This window comes from Podarcis liolepis (assembly GCF_965112155.1).
Source record: "Podarcis liolepis genome assembly, chromosome: 7".
Classification (NCBI taxonomy): domain Eukaryota; kingdom Metazoa; phylum Chordata; class Lepidosauria; order Squamata; family Lacertidae; genus Podarcis; species Podarcis liolepis.
In genome coordinates, this window is record NC_139561.1 from 61,466,268 (window position 1) to 61,485,569 (window position 19,302).

The following is a 19,302-nucleotide window of genomic DNA, read 5'->3' on the forward strand; positions in this document are numbered from 1 at the left end:
CACTGTGTGAATAGGATGTTGGATGCCTTTGGATGCTTTTAGCTCTTCTTGTGAACTTGGAACCTCCTCCTGTGCTCCCCCTACTGAGGAAAACATAGAGGAAGGGTCCAAAATTGGTGCCCTCCCCCATCCGCAGACTGGAAACTTGGCTGTGATTCCTGAAAGACCTACTCTCTGCCTTGCAGGCGTTTTCCCACCTGGGCTGGGAAGGAAAGGCCCTGACTGGCTCCATCTACAAAAACTGAGGCTGCTGACCTTTATCTTGGGCTGGGGTGTTGCTTAGGGTTTTTTTTAGTGAGGGTGGGTTTGTTGCTGTTGTCACTGGTTTTTTTTTTTTTGTATCTTTATTTTGTATCTTACGATTTATGCGGAAATTGTTCAACTTGGTTGTGTGCTTTTTGATGTTTTGTTTATTGCTTATGCCTATTTTTATTATGTTTGTACTTACATAATTCTTAATATGTTGCATGCCGCCTTGAGCATGGTTTTAACCTTGGAAAGGTGGCATAGAAATGAAATGACTGATTGATTGATTGATTGATTGATTGAATCGGCATAGTCCGATCCATTCAGAGGTTAAACAACCAATGATTTCTGGATATCGAGACATTGTAAATTAACATTTTGTATTAAAGACATATGGTCGTCTCCAACTACGTTGGTACTCAGAGTGGACCCATTGAAATTGCCATCAGTGGGTCTACTCTGCATAGGACTAACATTGGATACAACCCACAGGGGACAAGCCAACCAAAGTTGTTCTTGTTGTTGTTTAGTCTTTTAGTCGTGTCCGACTCTTCGTGACCCCATGGACCAGAGCACGCCAGGCACTCTTGTCTTCCACTGCCTCCCGCAGTTTGGTCAAACTCATGCTGGTAGCTTCGAGAACACAGTCCAACCATCTCGTCCTCTGTCATCCCCTTCTCCTTGTGCCCTCCATCTTTCCCAACATCAGGATCTTTTCCAGGGAGTCTTCTCTTCTCATGAGGTGGCCAAAGTATTGGAGCCTCAGCTTCACAATCTGTCCTTCCAGTGAGCACTCAGGGCTGATTTCCTTCCAACCAAAGTTAGTTATATGGAAATTCATCAGGTTTCAGTGGGGAAGTTAATCTTAGTAGCTGTGAGATGAGCCTGCCCAGAAGGGGACAGAGCAGGGCAGCAGCAGGGTCGGGATAGATTTTGGTTGTTGATGCCATGGCTACAAACCTTGTGCTCCCCAGGTTCACCCCACCCCAGCTCAGCAAGTAGGAACATGGTTGCAAACAGGGAACCCCTGCCTCTCCAACACCATTCCTCATGTGCCACGACTGGTTACTGGAATAATAACGGAGTTTACAGCAGGTTCTTTCCTGAGCTGGCAAAATCAGTCCTCCAAAGTTCAGTTGCAGCCTTGCTAACCATCCTGACACACCCCAAAAATATTTCTATCCTGTTTTTTGGACACTGGCACACATCTCGCCCCTCTTGGCACAAATAACCCCCCTCTGCACACACCAGTTTCTTCTTGTGTTTGAAGTTTCATCCAAGGTACAGGCCAGGAGCAAAATTGGGCCTGGGGAAATTTAGCCAAAAATGAGTCGGGGACACTTGGTCTTCCTTTACTCGGCTCTCCCCTGTCATAATGGACCTTCTTCCAGAAGACTCGTCATTCCAGAGGCTGGGGTTGTAAGCAGGGTTTCCACTGAGAGCAAATAAAAAAGAAGAAAAGAGGAGACACTAATTTGAACTACAAACAATTCTACAAAATAACCTGTCAGCTCATCCCTTAGCACCAGAAGGCTCCCATAATTGCTTCACATCAAGGAGTCCACAGAAGCTGTGCAACGCTAAACCACGATTCCCTGAAAGCAGCTTTCCAGATGTAGCAGCTAATCTGGGCTCTACTCATTACACACACACACACTCCACCACACAACCACCACAGGCTTATCGCTGCAGCCAGTGGATATTGCTGAAAATGACATTTTGAGGCAAATTTGGGCAAAACAGGACTGAAATTTTGCAACCACCTTAAAGGGCTTTGAAAGGATGGGTGGCATGCCTTGAGGTTGTACAGAGCAGTCGTGTACCCCTAATTTAGCACCACTTAGGGTAAGAAGTAGCCAACTTGGTGCCCTCCAAATGGGATTGCTGGGAGTTGGAGTCCAAAAACATCTGGAGGGCATTATGTTGGCTACCCTGACTTAGATCCAAGTCATCACTTGGAAAGTAGTGTTAAATAGCCAGGCTCTGAGTGTTGAATTCTGATGCTCTTCCTGAAGCAGACAGAGGAAGCTGGAGGGAATCATAGTCTGCTCATCTTATCTCCCCTTTAGTAGCTAATATAACCACTGGGTTGGGAAGGGGAGGAGCAGGGATAATTAGCTGCTGAGATAGAAGGTGGGTCTTTTGTTGTTCCAATGAAATGGCAGACAGGTTGACCCTTCTCTTTTCTCAAGGGGCCCTTGCTGACATCTGCTCCCTCTCTCTTCTAGGTGCAGCATTCCTAGCAGTGCCTTCCTGGGCTACCAAAGACCCACCATGTGGGGAACCCCTTTTTCCATCTTGTGCTTGTTTGGCATCGTCTTTGGCACCAGCAGAGGAGGGAAATTGCTTGCTCCTCAGGAAGGTAAGAGAACCATCATGGCCGACACAGATGGCCAGTTCCTTAATGGGATGTAGATGGATCACTAAGATTGTGTTGTGCGATACACGTCAGAGAAATCCACAGAAATGGATCCAGGCTCCTGGTGTTTGGAATGAATGTTGGGTTTCAGGTGTCTGCACCCTTTGCGGAGGCAGATTGGCTTTGTACACGCTTTCCCTTTTCACATCTTACAGTAAGTGAAGTCAGGATTCTACTGGAAATAATGTGTAACTTTTAATGAACTAAAGCTGAGCCCTACCGTTAATTAAAGTGCCAGCAAAGCAAACTGAAAAACATCCAACTGAAAGAGTTGCAGCAGTTCTCAGCATTAATTAATTCAAGTTTCAGTGTTGAATATATGCGAATCCTTTTGGCACTAAAGAAAGCTTCCAAAACTATGACACCAATGAAAGATGGGATCCAAATCGTTTTGATGATTACTGTGGCTAATTCACGCAACACTGTGTGAGGTGGCAATGTCTTTTAGGGCTGCCTTTCCCCCTTAATTTTCTTAACATACTGTTATAGGTTGGGGGTGGTGTCAGTGTGGATGATGCCCATGAGTCCCTTCCAACCTGTGATCATGTGACTGTGAGGTTACAATCTACAAGAGGAGACCTGGTTAACTTTTGTTAAGGTTATGGTCTCAGCCGGCCTGTTAAGTGCTGCCATTTACTAGTCCAAAGAGGTTGCCATAGAGACAAATGGGAGTAACACCCCCTCACCTCACCTAGTTGGAAGAGATATCACCTTGTAAGGTAGCAGCAGTACAATGGCCAGAGATTTGTATGTGAGTTTTGGCTGATGCTGGAAGTGTCAAGACTGTCAAGACTGAGGCTTGTCTTGCTCGGTGCTGGTCCCAAGAGCTTGGGGCTTCCCTGTAACCCTAATGGGGAAGCAAGATCTGTTGGGGTGTTGCTGCTGAGATCCCCTCCAGCCTATGGTCAGGTTGTATATACGTGTAAATGAAACCATATATCCTAAAGACACTACAGTCTCCATTGACTTTTCATTCCAAGGAAATGGAACCCTGGGGCAAGCACAGGAACCCCTGAAATCTCTTGCTGCCTGGAGATTGAGGTGTGAGCAGCAATACAATGGTTTGGTGTCAAGGATGAAGGTGGCCTTGGGGCAAGAACTTGGTTATCCACCCCATTATCGCATATGGAATCAAGCCCTTGCTTCAAAGAGCTTACACTTTAAAATTCAGCACCAGGGAATCAACAGAAGAAAGAGAGGAAGGTGAGGCAGAGGAAGAATATGCAAAACATCAGGCTGCTCCCCCTGATAATGTTATAGATTGATAGGTGCTAGAATTCAATTAAGGTTTGGGGATGTCAAAGCTAATTTCCTTAGAGATGATAGCCAGATTCATGTGTATTTAAGGTAGAATAATTGAATCATAGAGTTGGAAGGGATCTCAAGGGTCATATAGTCAAATTTCTGGGTGTGTATTTAAGCTGTGTGATATTCTGTTAATCCTTTAATTAGCATGTGTGAAGGCTCATTAAGTCAGACCCAGTGTGCTGGATTGTGTGTCCGACATTCTTAATCCTGTGAAATCAACATGGGTTCAAAGGCAATGAAGTCAGCCTTTGAGGTGAGAGTCTGGGGGTGTAAGCACTGCAAAAGCATCATAGAACTAGGTGTGGGAATACAGATGAGTGGGGCCTCTCTCTGTGTTACAGAATACCAGGGCTTAGGTTAGCAAGGTTAGAGCAGGTGGGATGTGACTGTTCTCAGGAAAAGGCAAGCTGCAGGGCAAGGCTGCTACTGCCTTTGTAAGAGGCTGGCCCCTCATGGGATGGGATGCTCAGAACCCCCTTCATTAGGCACAAGTTGTATATATGTTCAAATAAACCATATATCATAAAGACACTGCAGACTCTGCTGTGCCCCATTGTCCAAAAGGGGACACAGATCCTGGTAAGCACACCTGGTACCCCTGGAATCTTGCACCACTCAGAGATTGGGGTGGCATGTACCAATATGTAAAATAAGAAACAAAGGGAAAATGCTCCTGAGCATGTGGAAAGGGCCTCTTTGTGACCACTGGCTAACTTCAGCTTCACAGTTGCTACTGCACTTGTGCACACTGCTGACCATCCTGCAAAACTGGTCCATGTGTCAGCCTCCAGCAAGAGGAACTGCAGGGCCTTGTGTGTGTTTTCTACTGCTTGCAAGCCTGGTGTTGCCTGCCACAAACATCTGAGAGGCAATCTTGTCCCCAGGTGTGAAGGTCCTTGCAGTGACCTCCGGATCAATCCCAGGCCGAAAACACTGTGATTTCTGCACCACCTCCGCAATCGTGCAGGACTCTGGAGGGCAAAATTCAGCTGTGAAAGGCAAGATAAACCTCGGCTCGTTGCTGAATTAATCTGCTGGCATCTCCGACTGACGGATAGAAGTGCTCCAAGGTGCATGTTCAGCAACAATTTGCTATGACTGATAGCTGCCTTCATCGCTCCTGGCATTTTGCTGCAGGCGGCCTCTTGAGACTTTCGTGGGCTGTCCATGCAGCAATATGAAATGGACTCCAGCACCCCGCCTGGGTTATCATAACTGGATGTGCATATCTGTCCGTTCAGTTCAGATCCCCAATTCGGTCTCCATTCCTGGGGAGCTGCTATATCTAGCCAGGGAAAGGCCAACTTTAGCATCGTGGAGCGATGGGTGGTGGCGGGGGAGGAAGGCACTCTGCTTCTGCTTGGGGGCCAAAAGTGCATGTTTGCCACAAAATTGGCTTCTTTGCAGTGGGAAAATGTAGAAACCCCAAATATAGGTAAATATTAAAGAAGGGAATGATAGCTTGATGGAGAAGGGACTCCAACTTGCTAGTGTCAGAGGATAATGCTTTGTATGCAGAAGGTAAAAGATAAAGGTAAAGGGACCCCTGACCATTAGGTCCAGTTGTGGACGACTCTGGGGTTGCGCGCTCATCTTCCTCTATAGGCCAAGTGAGCCGGCGTTTGTCTGCAGACAGCTTCTGGGTCATGTGGCCAGCATGACTAAGCCGCTTCTGGCGAACCAGAGCAGCAAACGGAGACACCGTTTACCTTCCCGCCGGAGTGGTACCTATTTATCTACTTGCACTTTGATGTGCTTTTGAACTGCTAGGTTGGCAGGAGCAGGGACCGAGCAACGGGAGTGCACCCCGTCACAAGGATTCGAACCGCCGACCTTCTGATCGGCAAGTCCTAGGCTCTGTGGTTTAACCCACAGCGCCACACGATACTGTGTCCAAATGCCAGAATCTCTGGGGTTGTTGTTGTTTTTTTAAAAAAATGATTTGGTAGCAGGTGATGTAAAAGACCAATAATTGTAGGCAGTAATGGGCAAAAAGTACAAATAATCTAGCCAGGTATTGGGAGCTTCCTATGTTTCAAAAGTGTAGATTCTTTCTCTCTCTGACATACAAGGGAAACGGTGGCAAGATTTCTACCCCACTCTGGACCCCTCCAGACCAGAGATGCTTTTTGTGAGTTTATTCTGCAACAGGTCATTGATGGAACAAGTGTGCATTAAGTGCTCTGGAGGCTGCTCCACTATAATAGTAAGAATCCAGTAAGAAATGCCCTGTATGGGAACATCTTATGCTCAACAAATGTGTTGAGGGGTGTGCATGCATGTGTGCAAACTTGCATGTGGGGGTGCTGAACTGAGTCTTTGCCCTGGGTGAAAGAAAGCCTAGATTCACCCCTGGGTGGTGGAATGTCCTTCATGGGATGTTTTTAAACTCTACTATTCTATTATCCTATGACCTGAGTGCAACAGCAGCACTCTCTTGCATTTTCCAGCAACTGGTCTTCGGGGATACAGTATTTTGTCTCCAAAACCAGAGGCCTCCTACATGCATAGCACTTGCTTTGCCACTGAGCTATATAGACCTTCCCCAGAGTTGGAAGAGGGAGTGGCTCAGAGGAATGCAAGAAAGAAAAGGATAGCAGGGAGAGAGAAAGGGAGAATTGGCAGGAGGGAGAGGTACAAATGGGCAGGAGCTGGAGGGCAACTTTTACATATGGATTGTTTAAAAAGAACAGAATCTTTGGTTGAAGGCCAGCCAACACTCAACTGGGAGGTGTCTGTTGTGCAAACACTGATGGGCGTGGAATTAACACACGATGCATTACCGAAAAACTATTGTTGGATTAAAGGATGGTTCAATTACTCCCTGACAGTCTTCTGCACAAAAACTGCCTGCAAGATATCTTGAGCTGAAGGACTGCTGAGAGGATTTGACAGATCAAACATGAGTCACCTTTTCCTTCACACCTCCCCCCTCCCTCCCTCATAATTTTTAAATGTGTCTGGTACTCAGTGAGCAGATACCCCTACCTCCTTCCAGTCCACTGGTCATATTTACAGTGCTGGTAATACACACGGCACTTTGTACCATAAGCAAAACTGACAATCCTCAGTCCCCAAGGAGCCTACAGTCTAAAATCCCCACTACGTTTACCCAGTGGGGGCTTCTGCAACTCCAACGCTAAGTGCATAACCCTCCAAGTGTCCATATTTTCCAGGGACAGTCCTAGAATTACAAAAGCCATTGTGGCTTCTGATTTGATCCCAGAATGTCCCAGTTTCCCCCGCCAGCACTGAACTCAGGTCATAAGCCAGCACTTGTCCTGAGTGGCAGTGGCAGCCACGGCTGCAAGGAGGCATCCCGTTGCCTCTGCCTGCCAGCCTCCTCCCTTGGGCAGGTTGTAGCAGCACTGGAGAGTGGGAGAGGAGGTGGAGAGGCTGCAATTGCTGGAGAGGCCCAGCCCTGCAAGGCAACTCTGGGCAGGATGAAAGGGGGAATGGAGCAGAGCGCAAGTCTTGATTTTTATTTTTATTTTTAAAAAAGGTTTTAGGCATCTGTGTCTAATCTTGCCCATTTCTAAAATTTATTTACAGTCATACCTCATGTTGCATCTGCTTCAGGTTACGCCTTTTCAAGTTGCGTCCCGCAGCAACCTGGAAGCACCGGAACGGTTACTTCCACATTTCGCTGCTCGCGCATGCACAGAAGCACTAAATCATGCTTCGTGCATGCGCAGAAGCGCTAAATTGCACCGTGCTTCTGGATGTGAATTCTTCGAGTTGCGGACGTGCCTCCAGGATGGATTGCGCCCGCAACTCGAGGTTCCACTGTATTGGTGGGTGGGTGTTTTTTTGTAAATCTACCAAAGAATAAAATACAATGCAATGCAATGAAATCAAATCAGGATTAAGGGGTTTTCTCAGGATGGTGGGCATGTCTGCTGGTGTAGCGGTGGTGGTACTTGCCCTTCTTCCAATAGGAAATGCTGTGCAGGCTGGGGGAGAGAAATGGGGGTCAGTGGGGGGAGGGAATGAGAAATGTCCTTATTTCCATCTGATGAATGTTGGAGGGTATGTAAGTGGAGGCCAGGGAGAACTGGTGCCCAGACATACTGGCAGAGTGGTAAGCAGGGAGACCAGCAGTAGATGGAGCCAAAGCCAATGGCAGGCAGAGCCAATTCATTGGCATGTATAGTTATGCAGCTCCCGCAGGGTCAAACGAGAAGAGGAGAGCAGCGATAGCATAGGAATAACCCCGCAAGGCCCTTTGAGACTCCAAACACAGAGCCTGCTGCAATTGGAGGCAATCTGTTCTGGTTCCTTGGGCACAGAGTGCTTCATTTATGCATCTGTCTTTGTTCAGTGGCAGATGCACTTATTCCGAGCACATCTGTGGCTCCCGCTAGCTTTGTTTCAAGTCTTGGGGTGGGGCGGGGGGGGGGGTGAGTTGCTTTCCTCTGCTGGATAAAGGAGAGGGTGGAGAATGTAACATCTTCCATGGTGGCTCCAGACAACAGGGTTTTTTGTTTTCATTTATTGCAGAATGTTTTAATCTAGTTGGCAGTCCCTCTCTCCCAGCCCGACCCCTTTCCCCAACTGAAGCTATGAATTTGAGCTGGATCGCTGGTCTATCCTGCACAATATTGTCTATTCCTGCCTGACAGTGGCTATTAGCATAAGAATATGAAAAGAGCCCTGCTGGAGCGGACCAAAGGCCTATCTCATTCAGCATCTTGCTTTCCCAATGGCCAAGCAGATGCTTAAGGGATTTTTGCAAGCCAGGCCTGAGGAGAACAGCATGTTCCTCCTCGTTGACCCCAGCAACAGGCATTCAGAAGCATTACTGCCTCTGGTGACGGAGGCAGGGCCTAGCCATCATAGTTAATGGCCATTGATAGCCTAAGCCTCCATGAATTTGTCTTGTAGAGCCATCCAAGTTGGTGGCCGCTGGCCATCACTACATACTGTGGCAGAATACTGTAGCACACTATGTGAAGAAGTCTTTCCTTTTATCTCTCCTGAATCTCCCAGCATTCAGCTTCATTGCGTGGCCTCTAGTTCTAGTACAGTGGTACCTCTGGTTGCGAACGGGATCCGTTCTGGAGCCCTGTTTGCATCATGAGCAGAACGCAACCCGCGTCTGCGCGTACGCGGGTTGTGATGCGCCGCTTCTGCGCATGCACGTGATGTCATTCTGAGCATCTGCACATGCATGAGCGGCGAAACCTGGAAGTAACCCATTCCATTACTTCCGGGGCACCGTGGGACGCAACCTGAAAAGACGTAACCTGAACCGAATGCAGCAAGAGGTTTGACTATATTATGAAAGGGGGGGGTCTCTATCCTTTCTTCACCCCATGTATATGCACCTTTTAGTCTCCTTTTAGTCAGTCTTTTTTCTTAAAAAAAGACCCAAATGTTGTAGCTTTTCCTCAAAGGGAAGTTTTTTGAACTCCTTGTTTTGATCAAGAACATACAAAAAGCCTGCTGGATCAGTCCAGTGGCCCACCTTGTCCAGGATCCTGTTCTCCCAGTGGCCAACCAGATGCCAGTGGGAAACCCACAAGCAGGATTTGAGCACAAGAGCCCTCTGCCCTCCTGTGGCTTCCAGTAACTGTTACTGAGAAAGATTGCTGCCTCCAGCTGTGGAGGCAGAGCAGAGCCATCAGGGCTAGCAGTCATTGATAGCCCTCTCCTCCTCCAACCCTCTTTTAAAGCCATTCCGGTGGCTATCACTGTCTCCTGTGGGGGCAAGTTCCATAATTTAACTATGTGATGCCTATTTTTTTTTTTTTTGGTCCTTTCCCAATCTCCTTTTTGAGGTGAGGTGATCTGAACTGTACACAGGATCCCAAGTGTGGCCTTGATGTAAATTTGCACCTTGGCATTCCTTTCCAGCATTCCAGGCTGAGAAAGGTCTTTCCCCAGCACTGCTGCGTGAGATCCTTGTAACTGGAGTTACTGGCAGCTGACCCTGGGCTCCATTTCTGCTCTGCTGAGGCCCTTATTTATTCTGTCTCTTCCATTGCCTCTCTTGCACTGAAGGCTGCTCCCCTTTTAAAGATTTGCTTCACTCTGCCAAGTGCCTGAGGTGACATTTCCGGGCTTAGGTTCAGCGGTGGCTATAGAAACCATTTCCAACCAAATGGGACCTTATAAATGGATGTTCTGTGTCACAAATAGGACAAAGCCTGGAGATACATCTGCAGTTGCTTATTGGTTCTATTTTTGGAGCTGAAGATACTTTGATGCCAGGCCCAGGCCCAGGCATTTTGCTTCCTGGGATGGAGCAGCAAATTGTGCCCCCACCCCTACCAAGGTAGTCTACTCCAGAGTAAGATAATGCCAGTCATGTGTGCCTCCTCCCACCCCAGCTGTCAAAACACAATAATAGCAACACACTAAGTTACCAACTGCACGCGGGTGGCGCTGTGGGTAAAACCTCAGTGCCTAGGACTTGCTGATCGTAAGGTCGGCGGTTCGAATCCCCGCAGCGGGGTGACCTCCCATCGTTCGGTCCCAGCTCCTGCCCACCTAGCAGTTCGAAAGCACCCCTAAGTGCAAGTAGATAAATAGGTACCGCTCCGGTGGGAAGGTAAACGGCGTTTCCGTGTGCGGCACTGGTGCTGGCTCGCCAGTTGCAGCTTCATCACGCTGGCCACGTGACCCGGAAGTGTCTTTGGACGGCGCCGGCTCCCGGCCTCTTGAGCGAGATGACCGCGCAACCCTAGAGTCGGTCACGACTGGCCCGTACGGGCAGGGGTACCTTTACCTTTAAGTTACCAACCATTGGCTGACCTTTCATCTCAAACCAGTTGCCTAATGACAGGGCTGGCTCTTTTCCTGTATTTCAGGCCCAAATAGAATACAACAGAGCAGGATACAGTTCATGAGCAAGCAGAATGACCTAAGAGAACCCCATGGATAGAACTGTTGCCCTGTATCATAGCTTCCTGCCTGGATGGGCTCATTCCTGCTATATCTATTTGTCCAATGCTCACATACTCTGGTAGTGAGCATAATATATTGAGGCAATTAAGCTATTCAGGTTAATGCTGTGCTGCCTCAAAAATACTGCCTGTCTCTGGCAGGGGCAGAATTTGGGTCCCCCACTGGCTAGCAATGCAGCCTCTCCCTTACCTGCTTGCACTGATGATGTCCAGAGTTCATCTGCACTCCCTCCAACTTTCACATGCTCTCCTTTCATTCGTCTGTGATGCATTAAACAGAAACATTCCGTCTTCCTGACTTATGAGCTTGTTTTTCTCAGTTATTGGCTAAGCACGCGGTAAACAGCAGACTCCTCTCGTATGCTCACTGCCCCACTTGTTCTTGATCGTTTTCCTCTTCTCCTGTTTTGAGTTATCATGGCAGCTGCCACCATTGGCAAAAAAGAAGGGCTCAGTGCCTATAGATTATGTGGGGGTGCAGCTCTGGAGAGCAGGAAAGAAAATGCCCCTTGAAATTTAAAGAGGCAGTTAAGATCTCCCTTGCAAAAGGCAAGCTTTGGGGAAATTGTGGGTAGGTGGGTGTTCTCGATTTCGTTCTGCCTTACTATGGTTTTATGATGGCATTTATAGTGTTTATTTATTTTAAGAAAATGTACCCTGATTGGAGAATCTGGTTGAAGCTATCAATTGCCTGAATCAAATAAGTCAACATAATGCCATGATGTGAAGCCACAATTTGTTCTTGGCTTATAAAGTGTGGCTTGTTCTAACTATGGTTTAGCATTATGTACAAACTCAACAGCCTGCCTTAACCATGGTTTGTTTGTCCCTGACCCCACCCCACCTGCTCACTAAGCTACAGAGGCAATAGCAGGTGGTAGTGGAGAACAAGCTTTGGATATTCCAACTGTGGCTTGTTTTGTCTTTTGTCAGATGACTCATGTTTTGTTGAACAAACTATGGCTAAAACAAACTATGTGTTTATGTGTTGCATGCAAGCATAACCAGTAGCTAGGAACAAGCAAGGCACTTGGGAAAGGCACCTTCAGTTTTTCTAGCTCTGCTACAGATTACCCATTGTGATTTTGGTCAAGTTACTTAAGATGCCATAGAAAAATGTAGTATTGTTATCCTGTGTGTTCTACTTGTCTGTGCTCACCTGTTCCTCACTCCCTTTGCTCACTGGTGCTCTTCCTTGGGGCCAGAAGGACAGCTATTAGAGTCAGGGAAGTTTGGTGGTCAACACTGGACCTTGTTGAATGCCTGACAATACCACATCTGGCATCAGAGGGTCCCTATAGCTACCTGTAAATATCACAGAGCATGTTATCTACACTGCATATCAGTTGTTTGGCTCCTCCATGGACAGTGAAAAATTCAAAGCAGTCATTTTGGAAAAAAGCAGAATGGAGAACTAGCCACCTGCAATGGCCAGAAGATTTTGCCTGTTGCTGTTTCAAGTCAGTATGTGAACTTGACCCTTCCACCCCTCGCCAGCTGTGGCCAGATGTAGCTCCCCTTCCCGACTCTTCTTTCAAGCCTCGTTCATATTATTGAAACTCTGTTGACTTCCTTGGAAATTCCTCAGACGTTGCGTCAGAACAAGAATAACTTCTTTGAATCTCACTTCTGACAAAATCTGGAGACAACTTGTAGATGTGGGGAATCCCGCCACCAAACACTCCATCTTGAGACAGTTTAAAAGTTTTTATTCACTCTTTCTGTCACATTGCTATGTATTGATTTGAACCATTTCTCCCTTGCCTTCTGCCTGGAGGTGTTTGGGTGGCAGCTAACAGCTTCCCTCTCAAAGTCATTGTGGATTTTTGCTGAAGGCCAAATGGTTGTGATGTTGGCTCTTTATCTAGAATGCTCTACGCTCTCCTTTTGCTGCACAGAAAGTGCCCCAAATGATCTCCCAAGGGCATCCTATGGCCCACGCTAGCACATTGACTTCCCCTTCCCGTTGTTGTTGTTTAAATAGTCCTAGCAGAAAGATGTTAAGCAGATGTTGTAGCCTGGACCTCAGAAGGGCCCTCAGGAGCAGTTTTTCGGGAGCTGTGATGTCTCTTTATAGACACACGCTGCAGTGAACCGTGGCCACAGCTGCACACTGGCTGTGATGATGCAGCTCAAGCCAACACTCCAGGGAATGCCGCACTTCCGAGATCATTCATCAGGGAGGAGTCAGTTTCTGACTTTGCAGCTCTCTGGTATGACACCAAAGAACATTAAAGAGAGCTCATCCTAATTTCAGCATCCTAACCCTAATTCCAAGAAAAGTCAACCAGATGCGTTGAAAGAGGGGTGAATCTGGCAAATTTCAGTTTCTCTCTATTTCTAATTTTTCCAGTCCTGAAGTCAATTTGCCACATTTCTGCACCGCTAGAATTCATCAGCTTTTTAGTGTGCATTGTTCCTAGTGTTTACATAGTTCTATGCTATAATAGACACATGGAGGGGGCTTGCAGGACTGCATTGCAAAATGGATGTGGTGCAGATTTGTGGTTTACACATTGCTTTGTGAAATGTGAATTGGGTAGATTCACATTAAAATAGGGAGTGAACCAAATTTCTCCCCCATCCCCATCTCAGGGTGAAGAGGCAGCAGTACCCCCCTCTTGTTTTCATTGGTGTAATGTCTTCAAAGGTACACTGCCTCTTTCGTTTAGATAACCTGGCTAACCATGAGCTTGCCTAATTGTGAGCTTCCCTTTTAAAACAATGCCAGTGTCCACAGACACATCCTGTGGCAGTGAGTTCCATAAGCCAGCTGGGCTTTGTGTAGAAGTCCTGTGTTCTTCCTTTTTTATTATTAAATGTATTTATATCCTGTCTTCCTCCAAAATCAGGATTCAAGGCAGCTTACAACTTTTAAAAAACATCATCATCAAGTACAAAGTGACAATGACAGACTAGTTAACGACAATAGTTAAAATATATTAGAACACATTTAATAAGATATTAACAGACTTAAGAGATAGAGGAGACTTTTCTCTCCCAGATTTGAAATTGTATTTTGAAGCATCATGTTGTGTTTTGATACGGGATTGGATAAAATTGGAAAAAGAAGAAGAGTTAGAACTAGAAGGACACGACAATAGATTTGGCTGGCACTCATATTTATGGTATGGGAAAGGGAAAAAACATAAAGGCTTTTCAAACTATATAATAAGAAAGTCATTAATAAGAGTGTGGGAAAAATATAAAGATCTGTTAGAGCAGAAAACATCATGGCGGCTGTCACCCAATGAAGCATTTTCACTTAAGTCAACCCAAAAAGTAAGCTGGTTGACATATGTTTTGTTTGTTTAGTCGTTTAGTCGTGTCCGACTCTTTGTGATGACATAGACCAGAGCACACCAGGCACTCCTGCCTTCCACTGCCTCCCACAGTTTGGTCAAACTCATGCTGGTAGCTTCGAGAACACTGTCCAACCATCTTGTCCTCTGTCATCCCCTTCTCCTTGTGCCCTCAATCTCCTTGTGCCCTCTCCTTCTCCTTGTGCCCTCAATCTTTCCCAACATCAGGGTCTTTTCCAGGGAGTCTTCTCTTCTCATGAGGTGGCCAAAGTATTGGAGCCTCAGCTTCATGATCTGTCCTTCCAGTGAGCACTCAGGGCTGTTTCCTTAAGAATGGATCGGTTTGATCTTCTTGCAGTCCATGGGACTCTCAAGAGTCTCCTCCAGCACCATAATTCCAAAGCATCAATTCTTCGGCGATCAGCCTTCTTTATGGTCCAGCTTTCACTTCCATACATCACTACTGGGAAAACCATAGCTTTTACTATATGGACCTTTGTTGGCAAGGTGATGTCTCTACTTTTTTTGACATAGAGAAGAAGAAGAAGAAGAAGGTAAACTCAAACTAAAAGCGTATGCAGATAGGTAGCCGTGTTGGTCTGCCATAGTCAAAATAAAAAAATTCCTTCCAGTAGCACCTTAAAGACCAACTAAGTTAGTTCTTGGTATGAGCTTTCGTGTGCATGCACACTTCTTCAGATACACTGTGTATCTGAAGAAGTGTGCATGCACACGAAAGCTCATACCAAGAACTAACTTAGTTGGTCTTTAAGGTGCTACTGGAAGGAAGTTTTTTTATTTTAAGAGAGTATGATGAGCTGAAAGACTATCTACAAAGTTGGTTACACCATGGGCAATTAAATGAATTTTTTAAGGAAGACAATAAAAAGGGGTTTAGTTATACAATCTCCGGATTTCAAAAAGAAATAGTGGGGGAAAATGTTAAATTGTTTAAAAAAGCATATAGTATTTTATTAGAGTAGGAAACGAAAGATTAAAAAAAACCTTATTGGATCAGAAACACAGATATTTCTGCCAAGGGAAAAAGAGGTAAGAGTAATGCAGAAAGTACCACATCAATTTGAGGCTAAGATCTCCTGCCCTCCTGGGGCAGGTGCCACCTGACTGGCCTGGCAAAGATCATGGAAAAAGGAGTAGTGGAGAATTGGGTGAAATTAATCCTCTTCTTTGTATTTGATTACAGTGGTACCTTGGTTTACGAACTTAATCTGTTCCAGAAGTCCATTCTTAAACCAAAGTGTTCTTAAGCCAAGGCGTGCTTTCCCATGTGGGGGACTCAATTTACAAATGGAACACACTCAACAGGAATCGGAACATATTCTTATTCCAAGGCAAAGTTCACAAACCAAAACACCTACTTCTGGGTTTGCAGCATTCTTAATCCAAGTTGTTCATAAATTAAGCTGTTCTTAAACCAAGATACCACTGTGTGGATTTATTTTCCCCAATGAATATTTAACCACTTTTACTGTGTTTTTTCAACCACATATATTGCTAAGGACAATGTAATGTACCATGGATGGATTCAATGTCATATTAAACATTTTCTTTGTGACTTATTATTAACATTATCTTATTTTATATTGCTAAAGCTGGTTAAGTCTGAAATGTACTTGTACTATGTTTCAATCTTGTAAAAAAAAAATTGTGTAAGATACATTAAACTTAAAAAAAGAAAAGACAGGAAGGAAGGAAGGAAGAAAAAAGAGCCTAAATTGTCCACCATCCAAGCAGATCCCAAAGTGATGTTGAATAAGAACAACAATAATATGCAATAAAAGCATAACATAATCCATCACGAAACAATAAAAGCTAAAAGACAACTGCTGAAGAACAAAAAGGAGGACCAAAGATGAATGTAGCTTCTTTAAAATGCCTGGACAAATGATGTCTTAACATGGCGCTGAGAGGACTGTGAGATCAATACCAGGCGAATCCCTCTAGGGAGAGTATTCCAAAACTGGAACAGTTTAGGGCTTTAAAGGTAAGCCCTTGAATTGGGCCCAGGAGCAGATAAGCAGCTGGTGAACTTATTGAAGAATTGATGTAAATTGCTTCACCAGGCAAAGTACTTTCAGCCAGATTCTGAAGCTTTGGAGTCACCTTCAAGGGCAGTCCTATTGTGTAACACATTTACAGTAGCCTAACTTGGAGGTTTCCAGAGCATGGATCGCTGGCGTTAAGCTATCCAGTAAGTGAACTACAATGACAGATGCTAAATGTTAAACGCTAATTTGACATTCTGGGCGCCCCCTAACAAACCACAATTTCCAGAATGATTTTCTTTTGAAGGGGGTAGCCATGAAGTTTAAATACGTACAAAACTGACAAGATGTTTGTTGTGTAGGTATGCTCCAGGTTTTCGCCATAGTTTATGAAGATGTCTCTCTCCCTTGCAACTTCTTCACTCTCTTAAAGGTTAAGGTACCCCTGACCATTAGATCCAGTCACGGACGACTCTGGGGTTGCACGCTCATCTCGCTCTATAGGCTGAGGGAGCCGGTGTTTGTCCGCAGACAGTTTTTCCGGGTCATGTGGCCAGCATGACTAAGCCACTTCTGGCGAACCAGAGCAGTGCACGGAAACGCTGTTTACTTTACCGCCGGAGTGGTACCTATTTATCTACTTGCACTTGACATGCTTTCGAACTGCTAGGTGGGCAGGAGCTGGGACAGAGCAACAGGAGCTCACCCCGTCGTGGGAATTTGAACCACCGACCTTCTGATTGGCAAGCCCTAGGCTCTGTGGTTTAGACCACAGCGCCACCTGCGTCCCTCTTACTTCACACTTAATTTTTCTCTTCTTAAAAAGAAAGAAGGAAAGAAAGCTGGAGTGACCCACTTTCACTTGGGTTGGGGCACTCCCCATTAGTGGGGTCTCCCTATTTTCCAGTTAGAGATCATCGATGTGTCATAGATAACTTGTAGGACTTTGCTCACTGAGACCAAGTTCATTCTCCATTGAGCCATGAAATGTACTGGGCAGCCTCAGGAAATGTCTGGCTCTCAGCCTAACCTACCTCATTGGGTCATTGTGAGAGTGAAATGACATGACTCCTTGTGAGGCACTTTGAGCTCCTTGGCCAAAGGGTGGAATTCATAGGCGATGAAGAAATGCTTTGCCTCTCGGCAAGGATGACGCGGAAGGTTTGGAAAAAATGTGCACATCTTTTACTTATCTGTCTCAGAATATCCACAAGAGAGATGCATCATCCCGGTTGTCATCTAATGTGGAAACTGGATAGGGATCAACTCTCATTTTGCCAGAGGCACCTTGAAGGAGCTGGAAGATATCTGTGCGTATGCAGAGTGGAGCTTCCAGCCATGGCTTACTCTGGTGGCTGTTTTAGATCTCAGCAACATTGCAACGCATTGATAAAATCTAGAGTATTTTTTTGTGTAGTGCAAATAACTAGATAATCTTTGGGGACAGAGAAAGCTTCACAACAGTAGCAGAAATAGTTAGGAGGGAAAGGGAAACTGGGTGGAGCATGGCATCACCTACATTTTATACACATTTATTCCTGTTCATGGAGAGATTAAAATGAGGGTTTATTGTCACCAGTGCTTTTTTTGGGCGGGGATGCAGGGGTACACATACCCCCAAACATTTTGTGAATCTTTGTACTTTTGTCTATTTACTGTATTTATTTTTCCTGATTTGAACTTTAAAATGGTGATTTTCTTGAGTCAAAGTGAGAGTACCCCTAAACATTTTTTTTTAGAAAAAAGCACTGCTTGCCACCCTCCTTTTTTAAAAACAACAACAATCCAAACTCAGTTGACTAATTGTATGAGATTTAGGCCTGTTTACCTGTATATAAGCCCTACTAAATCCAGTGGGACTTCTGAGTAGAAAAGGGATTTTCTATTAAGATTGCAGCCTTCATTAATCAACAGAAAGAGCCCCTTGTTTTGCAAGGGAAAAGGGTTGTTTCCAACTAAGTTTTACTCAGAGTAGACCCATTGAACTTAATGGGCCTATTTATTTCAACAGGTTAACTCTGAGTAGGACGAACATTGGCCACAACCTATGCTTGCACAAGGCTTGTTCAGGACATTTTGTTGTGTGGGTCAGAGGGCAAGACGGTTTTGAAGCCAGGAAGACTGATACCTGAATATTACTTCACTATGGGTAATGAGCAGCATCCTGCACCACACCTGAAGAGAGAACGCTAGTTTAGGAGATGCAGGGCAGACATTAGTCACACTGTCCTGTTCTACAACACCTCTCAATGCTCTAACACCTCCCCCTGTTCTCTAACACCTTCCCACTTACCCAGAAGCTGCCGCCTGAGGCAGCTGCCTCCTGCCTAATGGTAGGACTGGCCCAGAGGTCTGCATCTTGATTCTGTTCCCCATCTGCACAATCCATGTGCCTTGATTTTTGTCTGTGCAAGGCTCTAGTGTAATCAAGGCTACCATGAAATGTGAATGGTGGGCTTACCTGCTCATCCTCATAGTCACTTTGTTGTGATGGCGTCTTGCATGCGTCTGCTTAATTTCTGTGGGGATATGTTGTACCCAAGCCAGCTTTCAGCACAGGCTTGCTGCCGGTTGGGTGGGACTGCTATGAAGAGAAAACAAGGTTTCTGGTAAATGCATATCAAAGGGCTGAGTCATTTGCTTTATACTACACTATTATTCATTGTCTTCGTTTCCGAAATAAAGTGCAACACACTGGAGTAGAAGGATCTCACATGGGGTCTTGGCAAGGCAGGACTTAGCGTCATAGCATATATGGAGATTTCTCAACAGTTCCAAAGTTCATGGCATCACCCCCTAATTCTGTTTGTAATTGTTACTCAGACGCACTTCCCTTTGTAAAACAAAAGAACAGACTAACAAGTTGCAGCTTAATTTTTAATGGCAGGTTATATGGGCAGCTTTCAAATGTATTACAGAGGTACCGTGGTTTATGAACTTAATCCGTTCCGGAAATCTGTCCTTAAAGCAAAGCGTTCTTAAACCAAGGCGTGCTTTCCCATAGCAGCAGGGGATTCAATTTACAAATGGAACACACTCGACAGGAAGCGAAACATGTTCTTATTCCAAAGCAAAGTTCACAAACTAAAACAACTACCGTATTTTTCACTCTA

The 19,302-nt window shown here is 45.5% G+C and overlaps 1 protein-coding gene and 1 long non-coding RNA gene across 11 annotated transcripts in view; one reads left to right on the forward strand and one right to left on the reverse strand.

Moving 5' to 3' along the window:
- Positions 1–19,302, forward strand: part of COL16A1 (collagen type XVI alpha 1 chain) — a 131,600-nt gene that overhangs the window by 4,800 nt on the left and 107,498 nt on the right. For all 9 annotated transcript variants that reach the window (XM_083511547.1, XM_083511546.1, XM_083511548.1 and 6 more), the window contains exon 2: positions 2,475–2,608. In XM_083511547.1, the coding sequence (XP_083367673.1) occupies positions 2,521–2,608 (88 nt within the window). In that variant the 5' untranslated portion in view covers positions 2,475–2,520. The remainder of the gene's footprint in view (positions 1–2,474; positions 2,609–19,302) is intronic.
- Positions 610–18,762, reverse strand: LOC310710718. Of its 2 annotated transcripts, none has more exons than XR_014528214.1 (2): positions 18,651–18,762; positions 610–1,681 (listed from the first exon to the last, which is right to left on the reverse strand). It is a non-coding gene; the product is annotated as an uncharacterized lncRNA (long non-coding RNA). The 2 variants fall into 2 exon arrangements; XR_014528215.1 differs by lacking the exon at positions 18,651–18,762 and adding an exon at positions 11,072–12,117.